This window comes from Hydra vulgaris, chromosome 04, assembly GCF_038396675.1.
Source record: "Hydra vulgaris chromosome 04, alternate assembly HydraT2T_AEP".
NCBI lineage: Eukaryota > Metazoa > Cnidaria > Hydrozoa > Anthoathecata > Hydridae > Hydra > Hydra vulgaris.
The window spans coordinates 30,475,436-30,495,754 of record NC_088923.1 but is presented as its reverse complement, the minus strand read 5'-3'; the positions used below and the strand labels follow the sequence as shown (position 1 = coordinate 30,495,754).

General features: G+C 28.2%; 1 protein-coding gene across 1 annotated transcript in view; it reads left to right on the top strand.

The window, feature by feature from the left end:
* LOC100207412 (WD repeat and FYVE domain-containing protein 3) overlaps nt 1–19,674 on the top strand; it is a 226,494-nt gene extending 206,820 nt beyond the window's left edge. Inside the window, exons 51-60 of the mRNA XM_065796046.1 lie at nt 3,215–3,280; nt 3,673–3,750; nt 3,891–3,995; nt 6,800–6,922; nt 7,553–7,612; nt 16,315–16,444; nt 16,583–16,688; nt 16,876–16,946; nt 18,763–18,886; nt 19,014–19,674. Coding sequence (XP_065652118.1) covers nt 3,215–3,280; nt 3,673–3,750; nt 3,891–3,995; nt 6,800–6,922; nt 7,553–7,612; nt 16,315–16,444; nt 16,583–16,688; nt 16,876–16,946; nt 18,763–18,886; nt 19,014–19,128 — 978 coding nt within the window. The 3' untranslated portion in view covers nt 19,129–19,674. The remainder of the gene's footprint in view (nt 1–3,214; nt 3,281–3,672; nt 3,751–3,890; nt 3,996–6,799; nt 6,923–7,552; nt 7,613–16,314; nt 16,445–16,582; nt 16,689–16,875; nt 16,947–18,762; nt 18,887–19,013) is intronic.
* The last annotated feature ends 645 nt before the right edge of the window (nt 19,675–20,319 follow it).

Genomic DNA, 20,319 nt, shown 5'->3' with positions numbered 1-20,319 from the left:
CTTCCTTGCACTCTTTTGTACCCAGAATCATTCTCAACACGTTTGATTATATCATAGATAGTGCTTCTTGGAATTTTTTCAGCATTGAAGTGAGCTACTGTGAACTTTTTACCTTGCAATTTATTTTTCAAATAGAACTTGTAAATCCGTTTTCTTACCTCTTCTTGCTTGGCCATCATTATTTTCTTAACTATTATTAATTATCTAAAAACAAGTAAATTAACTTATAGAGAATTAAATAAGCTTTAAAATGGATATAAGCATGAAAAAAAATAATTTAGTTTGTGGCATTTAAAATTCAGTTAAAGATAGTCCGGATTTTTAGTAACCACCCGTTATATATACATACATATTTATTTATTTATAAATCTTTATTTAAAATTAAATAGCATTACAAGTAATGAATTGTACAATTTTATTCATCATTAAATACTGCAAAAAAGGTTACCAAAAATGCAGGCAAACATATTATTTATGTATTGAAAAGGCAGTGGAGCTCCTAATGTTTTGTGGCAAGTAGAGGTCACTGACACCATCATGAAAAATACGGAGGTATTTTTGAATAAAATATTGTTGATATGTGGTGGTCTTTTCAGTGTTCAGAGCAAACAGGAATCTGTTTGGGTTTCTGCTGTTAGTGTGAGCTAATTTAGTGGTTATAGGATGACATGAGTCAGCAAGGATCTTTTTAAGGATGAAGAATTTTCTCATGCGTAGCTGTTTGCTTTAGTTTAACAAGGACTTGACCAATTTGTGGCAATGAGTTTGGCTTGTTTCTAACTTACACTACTTCAGGATGGCTGGTGTGAACTTTCTTGGGAGGCACTACTTCAGATAGAGAGTTGATGTTAGTTTCTATAACTGCTAATTTTTGTTCAAGTTTTTTTTATTTGGTTGCCTTGCAAGTTGATAGTAGCTTTCTGTTCAGAGATGATATTCATGAGCTCTATTATCCAGATATCCAGGTTGGCAATTGACGGGGCTAAGTTTTTGATGGCTGAGTAACTGTTATGATCAATTTTGTTAACCATAACAATTTGCACATTAGAAAGGAAAATTTAGTTAGATGCTTTGTTTTTGTTGCTGTGATGATGAAGGGCTACCACCTTGAATAACAATGATTACCTACAGTTTAGAAGCATTCAGTATTTATTATTTACCTTATTACACAGGGACTAAAAAGTTTCAGTATGTATTTTTTTCCATAGTATATATAAATCTATATATATAAATATTAATATATATAAATATCAATGCATGTTTAGATTTTCTGTACATAGATCGACTATCTTTTAGCCTGCTGATGCAAAGGAGTGCTGCTACATCGGCTGAGAGTTTGACATTCGGAAGCAATCTTTTCTTTCATTAGTCTTTGTTCTGTTTTATCTTTTTTTGAGAATGTCATTGAAAATGCTCTGAAGATAGAAAAAACTAGTAACAATTTATCATTTATATACACCATAGTATATATATATATATATATATATATATATATATATATATATATATACATATATATATATATATATATATATATATATATATATATATAATTAATTAGTAAAAAACACTTATCTAACTTTTATCTTCGACTCGGAGTTTCACCATCGCTGGATCATCAGGAAGAGTTACTAAATCTCAAAAAAAAAAAATTCAATTTATAGAAAAAAATATTTTACAGGAAGTTATAAATTATTATAAAAAAATTTTTAATTACTATATTTTTTTGTTAACGGGAAGTTACAGAAAGTAATTATGAAATAATTTTCTTTGGAATGGGGATAGTTTAATTTGGTCATTTGTTTTTATAATTTTCTAAGAGGATAATTTTCTAAGAGGAAGAGAATTTTCTATATATATATATATATATATATATATATATATATATAAAATTAAAGAAACTTGAAACTTCAGTTTAAGCTGAACTTAAAGAAGTTTCACCACTATCAGTCCTGATATTAGTGATACTGCTTAAGTATCACCAAAATTAGAAATCCTTCTTTCTCCAAACACTAAGGAAACAAACTCAAGCAGACTGGTGCAATGCATGACCTTGGTTGTGGACTTTTCTTTTTTTAAGCATAAGAATTAGTTGATGTAGTGAAAAAGGACTCCATCTTTTTTGCAACACTTATCCTTAGAGTTTAATTCCACTAACCTTGCTCTAAATGACTTGTTGAGAGTAGATGCAAGTCCTCTGATTTTGTTGTTCGAAAGGCCAGTGTTGATTGAACCTTGACCATGTTAGTTGTTGAGAGCATGGGTTTCTTTTCTAAATTTTAGCAGGAGGTCCAGGAGTTAGGGGCACTGGTCTTTCACCTTGCACCATCTTTTTTAAATTTTCAAATTTTAAGCCTTTTGTGCACTGGTGAGGAAACCCCTTTTTGAGCATTGTGTAGATTTTCACAAGTCTGGGAAGAGCTTTGAAGACTGCTGCTTGGTGCACATAATGCAACAGAGGAAGCCTGATTGTACTTTGATCTACCAACTTGACAAATGAAACATAGGGCATTCTTGTGATTAGTTTTTGTAAGATTGTTCTACAGGAGTTGCAAATTCCTGATAGAATTCTGGGATCAGTGAAGTCAGTTTCTTGTTTGAGTTGGGACTTGGTTCTCTTCTTCATGAAATCTATCATTTTTCTGTCAATTTTTCATGCGCATAAAGGAGACAGTTTTTCTGCAGTCTTCATGAGTTTTTAGAATGTTGAGTATTTTTCCTGTAACAAAAAGTTTCAATACATAGCATTTGCTCATACATAAACTATTTAGTTGCTTGATTTAGATTAAATCTACTAATACGAATCAAAACTTCTGGTTTAAAATGATTAAGTATGTAAAAGCTTCCAAATTTTTATTGAAAGCAATAAAAATGGTCTGTCTTGCTTTGAAACCTCATAAATCAGCCTAATGAAATGTTGCTCTATTCTTTTATCTACTGATAGCAGTATAAGGCCATAGCTACTTTAAATACGCTATGGCCTTATACTATTTTAAAAGTTGTGATGTTCTTTGTAACATTTTGATGGAAATTGACAATGTTAAAAATGGTGTTCAAAATTTTGCTTTCTAGTAGGTATGTTTGAGCTTCAAATAGGAACAAAACATTATGAAAAAAAGACTCCAAAAATGGTTTTATTTTAACACATCAGATTTATATCATTAAATAGAATATAAATAGGTATTTACCCATCATTTTATATATGTAACTTTAGGCAGTGTGTGTTTGGAATATTGAACAAAAAATAAAAGACAAAGGTTATAACTTATCATTACAAAAGGTAAATTTTTGGTTTTTAATTTTTTGTAACTTTTTTTACTAATATTTCATTTATTGTTATTTATGAAACTTATTATTTTGATGTAATTGTTTGTATAATAATCTTATTTTTATTTTTTACTTTTCAATGTTTTTGTACAAATAAGATTTTTAAATCTAAGTACAAAAACTATAAAACTTCTTCGAACACAGATTTTTTATTTTTAAAAATGTAAATAATTATCATTATTTAATAAAATTTCATTTAATAATGACAATTATTTAATGAATACATTTAGTAAATATATCTCCCCAAGAGCAAGACACTACAGTTGTAAAAACTGCTGTTATACTGTGACTAGTATAAAAACAAATTCTTTTTAAAATAACATATTAAAGAAAAAAATTTTATAGGTGCTTTATGGCCACCATGGAAAAGTTCTGAGCATTGCATTCTCTAAACCTTTTAACATTATTGTTAGTGGTTCAACGGTAGTTTTTTTGTTTGTTTAAAAAGTAATTACATTTAATAATTTGTTATGCTTGTTTTTATTTATAATTGCTTGTTTTTATTTATTATTTCTTTGTTTCTTTTTGTTTAAAGAGTAGTTAAAGTTAAATTTATTTTATAGGACAAAAGTTGCATAATCTGGGATATGCAAAAGCTGTTGTACACTCGACGACTCAATCTTCCTTCTGGCAGCTCTGTAAACTGTATCTCTATTAATCATGTAACTGTAAGTATTGCTGTTGTTTGTGTTATTTTGTAAATTGTACTAAAAAAAATTCTATGTTTAGTTTCTTTAGTGCAATAAACAGTTTAATATAAAAAAACATTTTTTTGTTGATCATAATAAATGGGATTGTGTCCTTTTCAAAATGACAGGTCCAATTATAAGATGAGTCATTTTGTATAAAACCTTTTTGTTTTTATTATAAAACATGAATTTTATGCTTTGTAATATGTTTTACTATTTTATTATAGTCTCAAATATGTAATTTTTTCATACAAGCTTTTAAAATGTCTATTTTACATTTAAAAACGCATTTATTAAACATGTTTAGTATCATAGTATATATTTATTATATACTAGCTGACCAGACCTATAAAATTATGGGTCTTTGTAAGTCTATTTCACACTGACTTTTTCTATACTTTTTTCTTATATATATATAAATATCCTAGCTGTCCGGGTCTTCATCAAACTGACCATTTCTATTCTTATCTATTCCATACTGATCATTTCTATGCTTATTCTTTTATTTGCTTCAATATTTTTTAGTCAATGGTAGAAAAAATAGTTCATTAAAAAAATTAGTTCAAGCGCAAAAAAATTAACGTGCGCACCTTTTCCACATACATAGAGCTTATAAGAGATTTATAAATTGGTTTTTTGATTTACCTGAGCACATTATTAACCTAAGTATCTCTATCATGACATATGCGCAACCAATTTCTCCGGGTGTTTTGATGTTTTAAAAAATTTAAAGTTCTCTAAAAATTCTCCCTCTTTCATTTGTTATAGTATATAATATCTTTATGCTATGTATATAAAATCTATAGAACTTCAAATATGTTTAAAATTTTGGAAAAAATTTTAATAAAAAAGAAGTTCAAGCATGAAGATTTAAACCATTCACGATTTGCATCAGAAGTGCTGTGAGCTAACCATTTCAGCCATTAAGGTGTATTGTACAATCAACATTTTAATAGTATTTAATAAACAAAAAATTTTTAAAATGGGAAATAAATGCTATTTATCAAAATTAAGGAGATATTGCTGCAATGCAAATTTCAAGTAAAAGTAAAACTGTAAAATTTGATAAATGTTTCAATATTACATAATATGAAGTTTACATAAGTTATATATTTGCAAGTTAGATATTATTTATACATATATATATATATATATATATATATATATATATATATATATATATATATATATATATATATATATATATCAGGCCTTGTTAAGAAGCGTTACGCAGCTCGCATTTTGCTTGCGAAAAGGCCATTTGCCTACGCGCTCAGCAGTTTTGCGCTACGCAAAAACTTTTATCTTTTAGAATATTTAAATTATCTTTTGATTATAGTTAACGTGACGTTTATTCAGAAGAAATAAAGTCGTAAGTAAAAGCATTTAACCGCAATTGTAAACTAATAGATTTTTTTGTTAAAGAAACAGTTTGTTTCATTTTTGTATTATTATTATTAAAAATTAGTTAAAAAAAATAAAGTGTTTAAGTTTTATCTTAAGGAATTAAATATATAAATTCCTTTTAAATATAAAAATTATTTTTAGTCATAATAGTTTAAAAAATACACGATTTATTTTGATGTAAAAATTTTATTAATAACATATTTTGTTTATTGTTAATTCAATAACGTAAAGTTTTAATGACGTTCATTTAATTTATGAAAATAAATTATGATCACGAATATGTTATCGGTAACTGATAAATAACAAAAAAAAAACTCTATTGTTTAAAAACATTATTAAAAAGAGTTCACAAATTAAATAAGAAAAAATTTATTAACAATTGATAAAATAACCAAAAATTAAATGTAAAATCATAAGAAAATAAACAAATATTTTACGTTTCATGAAAAAATATTTTTTTCAAAATAAAATTTAGTTTATATTTGAAAAAAATAATAAAAATGATTTTTTTAATAAGAACTTTGATTTTATTTGTAACTTTTGTTATAGTGAGAAAAAAAAAACTTTTTGTATGATTTTTAACGCGTTAATAAAATAACTTTAATTACAATGCCGTACTTGAAAAGACGCTAGTGACGCAATATAACTTTTAACGATGCAAAATATATTTGCTGAGTTGAGTTACTTAAAAATGCGTTACGCGTTTTCGCTACGCAGCGAAATCTCGTAACAAGGCCTGTATATATATATATATATATATATATATATTTATATATATATATATATATATATATATACACATATATATATATATATGCATATATCCGTGGTGCTCCGTAATAAGAATGTAGGGACTTCTTGAGGCATCTAAATAAAATTAATATATATATATATATACATCCATGGTGCTCTGTGATAAAACTGTAAAGGCATCTAAATAAAATTTATATATATATATATATATATATATATATATATATATATATATATATATATATATATATATATATATGTATGTATATATATATATATGTACATAACTATAATGGTGATATTACAACATTTATATCATTTATTGTAATTTCAAAAATTACCAATATTGTTGTTTGTATTGTTTCCAAAGTTAACAATAGTATTACAGCTATTAATATTATTAATATTTTAGAAGTTACATAAACATTTTTAAACTTTATTTCTAATACTATACAAAAATTTAGTACACCTTAACTTTTTTTAAGAGTTTTTGTTTTTGTATTTTTTTAAATGTATTGTGTTTTTTTAATGTTGCTCTTGTGTTCGCAAGTATTTTTATAAATGCTTTTTTTATATGAAGTTATGTTTATTTATATGAAGTTTTACTTTTTAACCAACAACAGGGTGACATTGTTACATGTGCTGGTACCATTTTATGTGTTTGGACTGTTAATGGAGAATTGTTAGTACAGGAAAACACTTCAGCAGCCATCTCAAGTCAAATATTGTGTTGTGCTGTTTCAGAGGTTTCATGACTTTACTGACTTAAACAATAACAAAACAAAAAAAAAATTGTATTAAAAAAATTTTTGTTTTGTTATTGTTTAAGTCAGTAAGTTAGGTCAATACTTTTTAAAATAGTCTCTAATGGCTAGGGTTATATATATATAGGTATTTAATTCTTTATTTATTGATTCATTAGGTTTCAAATTTTCAAAAATATTTGACTTTCATAAGTCAATAAGACCTTTATGAGACAATATAAAAGCATTTTTTGGTTTTTAAAAGCATTATTAAAAGCATATTTGCTATATGAGTAATATATAGCTATATATGGAACTTTTTTTATATTTGAATTATTATTTTAATGGTTTCAAAAAACAAAAGTTAAAAGTATATATATAACTCTAAACACATATAATTATTAATCTTTATAAATCTTTCAAAATAAAATTTAAAATTCGATTAACGTAATGTTACGACCCATTAGATTATTCTAATGATTTTTTTAAAGAATTTTCCTTAACTTTATAGTTGAAATTATTTAGTTTTTGTAAATTTATTTTGAAAAATTCTTATCAAAATATATTTTTAACTTAAGTATGACAAATGTACTATAGTTGTACTATATAACTGGGACCATTTTATACATTTAGATGAACGTTTGGGATGAAGCAAATGTTATTATAACAGGAGCAGTTGATGGTGTTATTAAGGTTTATTTATTTAAATTTGTATAAATTTTTTGATGTTTCTGTTTGAAATTTAAACAGTCATTTATTTTAAAATATGACTATGTTCACAATAGTGTTATAATTTTTTTGTATGCATACTAAAATAAATGTGCTAAGTACTACTGACAGGTATATATATATATATATATATATATATATATATATATATATATATATATATATATATATATATATATATATATATATTTTAACATCTTTGCTTCCAGCAAGGCTGCAAGCAACCACTATTAGTGTTGGAAGTTACTGTTACTGGAAGAGAAAAGATGAAGATTGAAGAGCAAAATAACGATTGACAGATGAGTAAAAAGATTGCAAATTATATGAATCAGGAAAACAAAAAGAAGGAAGTGAATTCCAAAGAACTGATGTTTGAGGAAAAAAACTAAAGGAATAAGAGTTTTTGGAGCACTTAGGAACAGTCACAGAAAAAGGATGAGACTTAATTGAATGACGAGTAACTCAAGAATGAATTTTAGTAAATGGCACAAGAGACACTAGCTCTTTAGAGCAGTGCCCATTATAGTATTTGTAGAAAAGAGAAAGAGAAGCAACATTACGACAATGTGATAATGGTGGGAGGTTGACTGCAAGAGCAGGTTCAGCTATGTTTACAATGCGTTTTTGCACCTTGTTTAAAAGAGAAAAGGCACATTAGAAGATCCGCCCCAGATATGGCAACAGTATTCCATACAAGGCCAGATTTGAGATTTATAGAGATATAGAGTAGAATCTGGAGTAAGAAAGTGTCAAGCTCAATAAAGAGATGCAACTTTAGCAGATGCTAATTTTTCGCCTGGTTTGATATATGGTTTCTAAGAAAGATCCAAAGTAAGAGTTAATCCTAGAAGATGAAGGGTAGATGACTCATCGAGTATATTGTCGTTTATAGATATAGGAAGATCTAATTTATTGCAATAGCGATTGGCTGAAAAAAATTGAGTTTTATCTGAATTAAACTTCACCAGCCACTGTGAGTCCCATGCTGTAGCAGAAGTGAGATCCTTTTCAAGATCAAATGCCAAGCAATCAGAGAGTGTTGGCTTCTTATCATGACAAGAATAAATGGTGGTATCATCAGTGAAAAATACCATCTTGGATGTGAGAATATCTGGAAGATTGTTAATGTAAATTAAAAAGAGTATAGAGCCAAGGATTGAACCTTGAGGAACCCCTGAAGTTACAGGATATGAAGAAGAGTGCTGTCCATCGAGGACAACTTTTATACTATGATTGGAATCGAAGGATTCAATAATCTTAAAGATATTACCAGATACACCATAAGAAGAAAGCTTATGGAGAAGACCAGCATGCCGAACTTGATCAAAAGCTTTAGAAGCGTCACGAGAAAGAGCCTTAACCTTTATCTAATGTATGATAAAACCTATTGGTTATTACTGTTAGCAAATCAGTTATAGAACAAGAAGATCGAAATCCATATTGACGATCAGAAAGTAAGTTGTTAGATTCAAGATAAGAGATTAAGTGTTTGTTAATTAAAGATTCAAAAACCTTGTTTACGATAGGAAGAAGACTAATGGGACAGTAGTTAGACAAATCAGATTGCTCTCCAGAAGTTTTGAAAATAGGATAACAGATGCCCCTTTCCAGCAGGCTGGAAAATAAGACTCTGATAAACACTTGTTAAATAGTTTTGAAAGTATAGGTGACACCTCTAGAAAACATTTCTGCAAGACTGCAACAGGTATGTTGTCTGGACCACAAGCTGAAGAAGAGTCTAAGCAGGAAATCTCTTTTGGTATAGAAGCTGGAGTGATACTAAAGTCAAGCAATGGATCAACCTGTTTGACAGCTATATCAGGTAGAACACAATTAGTGAAATCAAGAGATGATATTTATGAAAAGTTCTTAGCAAACGATTCAGGTTTGTGTTTAGGTGAAGTGACAAAGTCTGAACCATACAAGAGAGGTGGAATAACAGATTTGCTCTTATTATAGATACTGCTAAAGGTTCTCCAGAAGTCACGAGAGCCTAAATTTTGAGATATAATGCAAGATTTCCTGACCTGAGAATAGTGGGCTTTAGCGATAGACAAAGCCTTTTTACAATGGCTTCTAGCAGTAATAAACAGATGTCTGTTTTCTGGAGAGTTGTTTTGCTGATATAGGAATTTTTTCGAATGAAAATTGCAGCAGCACAATGTGAGAAAAACTTTGGAGAAAAGTGAGGTTTGACCTGGAATTGTCAAGAGGGATGAAAAGATTCCATGCCAGCCTGAATCTAAAAAGTTATGTAAGAAGCACAATTGTCAGCAGGAAGATGAAAGATTTCTACCCACAATCCATCACGAAGAAAATCACAGAAAGAGTCCCAACAAGACATAAGTCGAGTAGAGAAGGTAAATGATTCGGATTATCTGGAAAGCACATTGGAAAGTTGACTATTTGAGTTGGAGATTGAGAAAGAAAAAAGTTGTGGGTCTTAACACCTGCAGAATCACTGACACTAGAGCCAAGTCATTAAGTGTGATGAGCATTAAAGTCACCAACATCAATGGTATTGACTGATGAATAAGAAGAGAGGGCTTTGTCAATTTGATCAGAAATAACATCAAAAAGAGTGCAATCTTGAGATGAAGGAGAGCGATATAGAACAAAGAGAAAGTCGATAGAGTGAATTAGTGCTAAAGAGCGATAGAGTGAAGTGGTGCTAAATGAAAGCACATAAAAGAATAGTCGGTGGGTTCAAACCTAGTTTACCAACAAATTGGTGAATTCTAACAATTGTAAATGCCCCGGCCAAGCCTGTGACTATTGGAGTCTTTACAAATTAAAGGAAGATAACCATCAACACTAAGATCACAAGATGAGATAGCCAAACTCAAATTAGTCTCACAAAGAGCAAGTAGGCTTGGTGAGCTTTGTAAGAGATAAGACTCAATAGAAGAAAAGTCACTTCAAAAACCACGAATATTGGTGAAGATAGGTTTTGACATCTTAGTGATTATGATGGTTTTTCGGTGTTTTATAGTTTTTGGTACTTGATTCATTTTTAAATTTATTAAAGAACTAGACTCAAAGCATAGTACTCAGTACCCTGTTTAATAGCCTAAGCAATTGCCTCATTACTATTAATGAACCCTAAGCCATAAGAAAGCGCTACAAATGTGGCCTCCATGCATTGATCTAAGAAGGTCCAGCATTCAACATCCTAAACTGGAAACAATATATTAAAAATACATCTGCGCCAGCCTAATAGATGAAGAAAGGGTGTGAGGCTGGTCAACAGATAGAATCTGTTACCCCTTATAGTTATCCTGCTACTGGCAACATGTAACCCAGTACAACCTAGGTTGGTAAACTAGGTTTGAATCTATGGACTATTCTTTTATGTGCTTTCATTTAGCACCACTTCACTCTATCGACTTTCTCTTTGTTTTATAGCGCTCTCCTTTATCTCAAAACAGCACACTTTTGAATATTATTCTGATCAATATTACCAAACCCTCTCTCTTTATCCTCCAGCCAATATTGTTGTTGTTGGTGACTTTAATGCTCATCACACTTAATGGCTTGGCTCAAGTGTCGGTGATTCTGCAGGCGTTAAGGCCCACAACTTTTATCTTTTTCAATCTCTAACTCAAATAGTCAACTTTCCAACTTGCTTTCCAGATAATCCAAATAATTTACCTTCTCTACTCGACTTATGTCTTGTTTCTGATCCTAGTAAGTGCTCAGTTTCTCCACATTCACCCTTAGGTGTTTCTGATCTCGGTTTGATCTCTCTAAAACTATTATCTCATTCTTCTTCATCATCAGAGTTCCCTTTATCATTGTACCTTTTACAATTACTTTAAAGCTGACTGGGACTCTTTATGTGATTTTCTTCGTGATGGCTTGTGGGAAGAAGTCTTTTGTCTTCTTGCTGACAAATGTGCTTTTTACATAACTTCTTTGATTCAGGCTGGCATGGAATCTTTTTTTTCCTCTTGATGATTCCAAATCAACCCTCACTCTTCTGCTTGGTTTTTCTTGCATTGTGATGCTGCAATTTACAATTGAAACCATTACTTTCATATTTATCTATAAAGCAATTCTCTGTTTATTTTTGCTAGAAACCATTGTAAAAAGGTTTCGTCTAATGCCAAAGCCTGCTATTCTCAAGTTAGGAAATCTTGTATTTCATTTTAAAAATTAGGCTCTGGTGACTACTGGAGAATCTTTAACAGTATCTATAATAAGAGCAAATCTGTTATTTCACCTCTCTTGTATGGTTCAGACTTTGTCACCTCACCTAAACACAAATCTGAATCGCTTGCTAAGAACTTTTCATAAATATCATCTCTTGATTCCACTAATTGTGTTCTACCTGATATAGCTGTCAAACAGGTTGATCCATTGCTTGGTTTTGTATTACTCCAGCTTCTGTATCAAAAGCGATTTTCTGCTTAAATTCTTCTACAGCTTGTGGTCAAGACAACATACCTGTTGTAGTCTTACAGAAGTGTTCTCCGGACGTGTCATTTATACTTTTAAAACTATTTAACAAGTGTTTATCAGAGTCTTGTTTTCCAGCCTGCTGGAAAGGGGCATCTGTTATCCTATTTTCAAAACATCTGGAGAGTGATCTGATTTGTTTAACTACTGCCCCATTAGTCTTCTTCCTATCATAAGCAAGGTTTTTGAATCTTTAATTAACAAACACTTAATCTCTCATCTTGAATCTAACAACTTACTTTCTGATCATCAATATGGATTTCGATCTTCTCGTTCTACAGCTGATTTGCTAACAATAATAACCGATAGGTTTTATCTTTCTTCTTATGGTGTATCAGGTATCAACTTTAAGATTATTGAATCCTTTTTTCAGAGAGTTGTCCTTGATGGAAAGCACTCTGCTTTATATCCTGTAACTTCAGGGGTTCTTCAAGGTTTTAACCTTTGCCTTATACTCTTTTTCATTTACATTAATGATCTTCCAAAAATTCTTACATCAAAGTTGGCATTGTTTGCTGATGATACTACCATTTATTCTTGTCATGATAAGAAGCCAACACTTTCTGATTGCTTGGAGGGGGCATTTGATCTTGAAAAGGATCTCACTTCTGCTACAGCATGGAGTTAGGGTTTTTTCAGCTAATCATTATTGCAATAATCTAAATCTTCTTATATATATGAACAGTAATCTACTTGATAAGTCATCTACCCTTCATCTTCAAGGACTAACTCTCATTTCCAATCTTTCATAAAAGCCATATATCAAATCGATTGCAAAGTTAGCTCTTTATCATGCTCACCGCTTTCTTACTTCTAATTCTATTCTTATTTATTTGTATGGAATACTGTTGCTGTATCTGGGGCAGATCTTCCAATGATGCCCTTTTTTTTTTTGACAAGGTGCAAAAACCCATTGTAAACATAGTTGAATATGCTCTTGCAGCCTACCACCAACCATTATCACATCGAAATAATGTTGCTTCTCTTACTCTTTTCTACAAATACTACAAAGGTCAGTTCTTTGGAATTCGCTTTCTTCATCTTGTTTTCCTGATTTATATAATTTGCAATCTTTTAAGTTGTTTGTCAATCATTATCTTGCTCTATAAACTTCATTTTTTCTCTTCCAGCAACTTCCAACTCTAATAGTAGTTGCTTGCAGTCTTTTTGGAAGTGAAGATGTTGTAAGAAAAAAGAAAAAAAATTTTTATATATATATAGCCAGCTGAATTTTAATTTTAAGTTGGCAAAAAATCGCCAACTTAAAAAAATTTAGAAAGAAAGGTTCAACAAGTTAGCAAATCAATGAACATTTAGCATGAAATTGAGATAAAAATAAATGCGGAATTCACTGACTTTTCAATCAAAAATTTGACAAATAATAAAACATTAGTTTTGCCACTTTGTTATTTCATTTAGAAATAACAAAAATGTTTGTTTTTCTGTATTTATATATTGCATTTAGAAATAGCAAAAACTTTCATTTTTTTGTTTTTATTCATTTCCTTTAGAAATAACAAAAGCGTTCGATTTTCTGTTTTAATTTTATATTGAAATAAGAAAAAACATTTATTTTTCTATTTTTATTTATTTCATTTAGAAAAAACGAAAGCATTCATTTTTCTGTTTTTATTTATTTCGTTTAGAAATAATGAAAATGTTTGTTTTTCTGTTTTTATTTAAATTTCTTTATTAAGGATTTGTATAAAATGTTAGTTTTTCTGTCGTTTTTTTTTTAATAATCTTATTTAGAATTTAAAAAAAAAAAGTTCTTTTTTATCATTTTTGTGTATTAACTATTTATAAATAATTTAAAATTAAATTAAATTTTGTTTTAATTTTTTTATTTAGAATTTTATTAAATTCTCAATAAAGTATTTAAAATAAAAACAAATTAATTTTTAAAAACTAATATCAATCTAAAGGATTTATTTAATTAAATAAAACTTTTTTATCTTGTTTTCTTTTAATTCATTTGTTGTTTTAATTTCAAATTGTTGAAACTTAGATATAAAGTTTGTTTATTTTTATTTTTTTTATTTTATTTAGATTTTTAAAAAACGTTTGTTTTGCGGTTTTCATTTTATTTAAATAAAGAATTCATTTGTTTGGTTTTTGCTTTAACTTTAATTGAAATTTAAAATAATTTAAATAACAGTCAAAAAACTTTTGTTTTTTGACTGTTAGGTTGACATTGTCTAATGTCAGGTCGGCAGTAAGGTTAGCATTGTCAAATACTTGTTTAATTCGCCGAGTGACAATTTAAATTTGTTTATATCTAAGTGTTTAGGTCATATGTTAAAACCATCATCAACATATCTAAAGTAGAACTGTTCAAGAATATGAACCTCGTCATTCGAACAAAATTTCTGGTAGAAATTTTTGGAAAAAGTATTGTTTCTTCTAAGAAACCTATCGAAAGACATGCATAGTCTGGTGCAAAGTCTGTACCCATGGCTGTACCTGTGATTTGGTGAAATAATTGATTATCAAAGAGGAAATTATTGTTTTTTAAAATAAATGATGCTGATTCTATAATTAAATTGGTAGTAATTCGTTTAGGTATTAGATTTTTATGTTTTTCAACCCAAACTTTTAATGCTTCTAAACCAAGGTTGTGGGGAAATGTAGTGTAAAGGTTAACAATGTCACATGTTAATACTATCTAGCTCTACTTTTCTAGGAATTTTTCTTAAGAAGTCCCAATCATCTTTTATATAAGTTTTTTGCTTCCGTACAATAGGAGATAGAATTACGTGCAGAAATTGGCTTAAATGTGACGTAGGTGAGTCAATTCCTGCAATAATAGGTCGACCCTTTAAATCGATTGGTGGTTGCATTTCAATAACTAGAGAATTAGACTCTTGAACTTTTTTGATTATTTCTTTACATTTATGAATTTTGGGAATTACATAAAAATTGCTTGATTTCCATTCAAATTTTGTAATGTAGTCTATCTCGTTTTGTGTTAATCATTTATGTTTATCAATCATTTTTAAAAGATTTTTGAAAACTAGTTTATCAGAGTTTAAGTTTGTTTTTTCATACGTGATTGAAGATGATAGATTATCTTGATAAACAAGCTTATCGCTGTAATATGTAGAGTCCATCACAATTAAACTGCTACCTTTATCAGCTATTTTAATAACAATGTCTTTCATTTCTCTCAGCTCTTTAAGGGCTGTTCTTTCTTGTGATGAAATATTATCAACTGATAGTTTTTTAATGGGATCAACTTGTTCAATTTTCGAAATTATTTCATTAAGTTCTGGAAGAGTTGATTTAACATTATAATTTGATTTCTTCTTTAAAATGCTAATATCATTATTATGGGTTTCATAAAATTTTTCTTTTAGTTTAAGCTTTCGAGTGAATTGTCTTAAAAAATATCTGAATTAATGTGTAAAAAATTACCTTTAGTTGTTGGGCAGAATTTAGGACCTTTTATCAGAAGTGATATTTGGAAAGTGGTCAGGTGTTTGGTGGATAGGTTGATGACCTTAGATTGTATTTTCTTGGGATTGTGCTTGTCCAGTTTTTTGAAGGTGCGCTATTTAACAATTGGTCATAATTTATAATATTATTTGATGAAGAATTAAAGTTTGCAGAATTGATATTTTCTTTCTCTTTTTCTTTTTGATGGTTAAATTTAGAGCTTCTTGAATTGAAATATAGACGATCTTTATCGAAAGCTAATTTAGTAGAAACATATATATATATATATATATATATATATATATATATATATATATATATATATATATATATATATATATATTTCAAAACAGTCACAGTCAAGGTTAAAAAAAGCTAGTAAATAAAATCAAAGCAATACAAGCATAAATTGCGTTATACTCTAAGATAACCATTTAAAAATTATATACCAGATGGTAACCATTTAAAAATTACATATACCAGATGTTAACCAAATAAAAGCTACCAACATAATAACAGGTGTTGAATGAAAGTTAAAGATTATAAAGATTAAAGATTATAAGAAATAAGAAAAATTTAAAGATTATAAGAAAATAAGAAGTATTAAAATGTATTACAATCCACAGAATAACAGAAAATTATGAATAATGTTTTTTAAGAAAACAGAAAATCAGAAATCATAAAAAAAGACAACGAAGGATATGATGAACTTAAAAAAGCTGCTTACATAACTTCTACAAATTTAGCTTCTAATATATAAATCTTTTTTTTAGTTTTGGGGAATTGAATTTTATGATTCTGTTGATTCTTCTCCTGACTCCAGTGCTCGCGCTGCTTCAGAAAAATTTCTGGAACACCAAAGTGATGTTGAACCGGATGTTAGTTCAGTTATTAAGCAACGAAGTTAGTTTTTTTAAATAATAAAATTTTGTTTTTATATTATTTTTAATTATAGTAAATATAATTATTTATAAATAAGAAATTATCATGCAATAAAAAACAGACATTTTATTGCATGATAATTTAAATTTCTGTGATTAGGCTGGCGACGGCATCTTGTTTTACGACACAAGTTAACAATGCATACTGCTTTTAATCGATTGGACAACTGTGAACCAGCTTCAGTAACAGCAATTGCCATATCTAAGTTAGTTTTTTACTCTTAGATTTAAATTTAAGTTCTTGTTAAGAACTTAGTTATTTAACTTTGTAGGACAGTTTTTATTTGCAGGGATCATTTTGCAGAGATCATTGTAAACTATTTATATTTGCTATTGATCATATTACTATTTACTATTGATCATAGTAAACTATTTTTAAATTTTTATTTGCAGAGATCATCGTAAACTTTTTATTGGTGATAGTCGTGGACGCATATACAGCTGGTCTATTTCAGAAACAGTTGGTAAAAATGTTATTTTTAGTTGTTTGGGGGATAAACTCTGAATTAAGACAATAAATAAGCGAGGCTAAGCTAAATAATAAGAAAAATTATTCAAGGGATATACTCACCTTATCTTTTATCTTTTGTGATGTGTAAACTGTGTGTAAACTTGTGATGTGTAATTTGTTAGATTTCATGGCCTACGTATAGGTAAAGTATACAGCCTAATATTCTGCATTTTTAACCAAAAACATAGAAGGCCAGTCCAGTGTTTGAATAAAACATAGAAGTAACTAATAAAATAAAAGTTTTATTAGTGAAAGAGAAATTAGAGAATTAGAAAAACTAAAGACAAAAAATGCTTAACAAATGTTGTGTTGTTGGTTTTTATTCAAACTATATATGACAAGATGTAGCAATAGTTTTTTCATTTCCAATCAAATAGTTTCCCTATTTTTGAAGAAATTGAAAGAAAATAAAAAATACCAGAAAAAAACCAATGTACTCTGCCAATATAATTTGTTATGCAGTATAATTGGGCATCCATGTTACAAATGTATAAAAAACCAAAATACTCTAGTTCAACTAGAGTATTTTGGTTTTTTATACATTTATAACATGGTTTTACAAAAGTGTTGTTTTATGATAAAAGTTTCAAAGAAAACATTCCATACATTACAAAAGCTGTTCCAGTTGTAAAAATGAGATTATTGAAACTTTTAATCTTTCTTTTAATAGTGGTATTTTTTTATAACTTAAACTAACTTTTGGACTCTTAAAATAATCTTTTTCAGAAGATTGCAGAGAAGTTTTCATATTGCAGGTTATTGCAGGTTATATTGCAAAAGGAATTTCAATAAGATTTGGTAAATGCTGTCATAAACTAATGATTGATGCTGTCATAACTAATGAAAAGATAAATGAATAAATTATTCTCCAGATAAGCAATATATTGAAGTTTTATCTAGAGAAGGTTTGACCATACCAAATACTAATCTGGGTAATTATGTTTGTGATGCTATTTCAATACTAGACTTTACTTTTGATGCTATAAGCAACATTGATTTGCCATTTAGAACAACTCAGTTTATTTGTTAAAAAATTCAATGAAAACCTTCTTTGTTCTGAGCAACTAGAACGTGGGATTAATCTCACAAGCAAAATAATATATGTAATATATTCTTCAAAAATAAAAGAAAAATAAATACTGATGGAAGTTATACGGATGACGCAGTTAGTTTTAGAAAAAGACAACGATAAGAAAAATTCATCATAAATTTGAAATTAACAACACAAGATGTTTTTCAAATAAATTAAAAAAAAATAATTTATCTTTATTTTCTAAGACTTGAAAGAATTGAAACAAAATCAATTTTTTTAAACAAATCTTTTGTGTTCTTTGATAAGTATTTATGAGAATAAACTTTTTTCTTTGCTTATTTGCTTCGCTTTTAATAGAATACTAATTCTAGTTAAAGACCTTCTGTTTTTTGTTGTGTTTTTTTTTTTTAAATTGTGGAATATTAGGCCGTATACTTTAAGTAGGCAAGTTTGAAGGAGTTTAAATATTGCTGTAGCCATAAAATACATCATAGGTGTCATATGTGGGAAAGGTAATGAAGAATCAGCTTTTTTTAAATTTTTTTCTATTTTTAAGTCAATTTTTTTAGTCTTCTATCCTTCAAAATAAAAAAATTGCTGGTCTCGAATCTATTTTTTCATTGTTATTATTAATTATGATATTTTTTATTGTTATTATTAAATATATTTTTTTATTGTTAATTGTGATAATTTTATAACTCATCATTTATTCCTTGTTATTTTTAAACTTTTTTAGGTCGTATTGCCGATCACTGGGTGAAAGACGAGGTTGCTGATAATTGTCGATATTGCAAAGTAAAATTCACGTTTGCTGAGCGACGTCATCATTGTCGAAATTGTGGTAATGTATTTTGCGGAAAGTAAGTGTTTATGTTTTATTTTAGCTTATGTTTTGTTGCAAAACGTAAGTTTTCTTGCCATCGTTGACAAGAATACTTACCAAAGTTGACAATATTTTAACAGAGGAAATATTTTTTTAACAAAAAGATGCAGTCGCTATGAATCACCAATTGTTCATCTTCGCATTTTTAAAGCTGTTCGTGTTTGCGTTGATTGCTACGTTGAACTAAAGAGAAAGCCTAGTGTATCATTTAAAACGTGATTTTTATTGCTGAATAATGCTTTTTCATAATATTAAGGTCAATATTCAGTACTTAAATTATTTTTGGTTTTTCAAAATTAGATTCGTATTATGAATAAAAAATATATGTACATAAAATAAAATGTGGATTTTTAATTATTGGTATTTATTTTTAGTTTTTTGTTTGTTTTGTTTTTTTTCCATCGCTTTTTATCTTTTCGCGTTACGCAAAAACCATTTTTCTTTTAAATGATTTTCTATTAGATTATTTTTTATAATACTTTAAAGTCATTTTATATGTGTATTTTTTACGCTGATCCATTTTCTACTCAATTTTTTATATCTAATTTATTATCATCTATGTTTTTATTTTTAATTTCTTATGTTTTGAATTCAGATTCTTCTGTCGAGTTAATGGTTTTTCATTAAATTATTTCCTCTATTTGTTCAAAAAAAGAAATTTATTTTAGAGTTTTGTTTTCTCTTTTTTGATTTTATTTTGATGGTTTAAAACAAGTGTAATTTTTATTTGTGGTTTTATTAAATGAATATATGCTTTTTTATAAACGAGTAGTTTACTTTTTTTTATAAAATAATTTTGAGTAATAGTAGTAAAAAAAAATGAAGCAGCGTAACGATTTTGCGTTTGCATACGATGGATGATTGCTCTTCGGATCTATGTTAGCACGTCTCATAACATTAAGTTTGGCTATGTTGTAATCACTACCTCGGCTCATTATAGCATTACTGCTGACGTCGCGTTTTACGTGGTAAATGCTTGTGCATTTTTGCTTGTTTGACAGTTGGTACAAACGCAAAATGTAGCAACTGTCAAACTTGTTGCTTTTGTTTTTACTCTTTTAAAGTAAATATTTTTGTAATTATTAAAGTGTGGAATATAAATATTTAAATTGTGTTCTTATAAAAATAATTTTTATTCTGCACCAACATTTGTTTTTTTTAATTAGGACCTCAAAAAAAAAAATTTAACTTTTTTAAGGAATCTTAGCTGATATGTTTTTTGCAGTGGCGTCACTAGGGGATGCAGGCCACACCGGGTGACATTATCACGACCTAACATAGAGGGGTTACACCAAAATGAAAAAAATGCAAATTTGACAGTACTTCTCATGCTTATGTTGATTTATTTTTGCATTTGGCTTAACCAGCAGTTTTAAGGATACTTCGATATTTTTTATTTATAACTCTGCT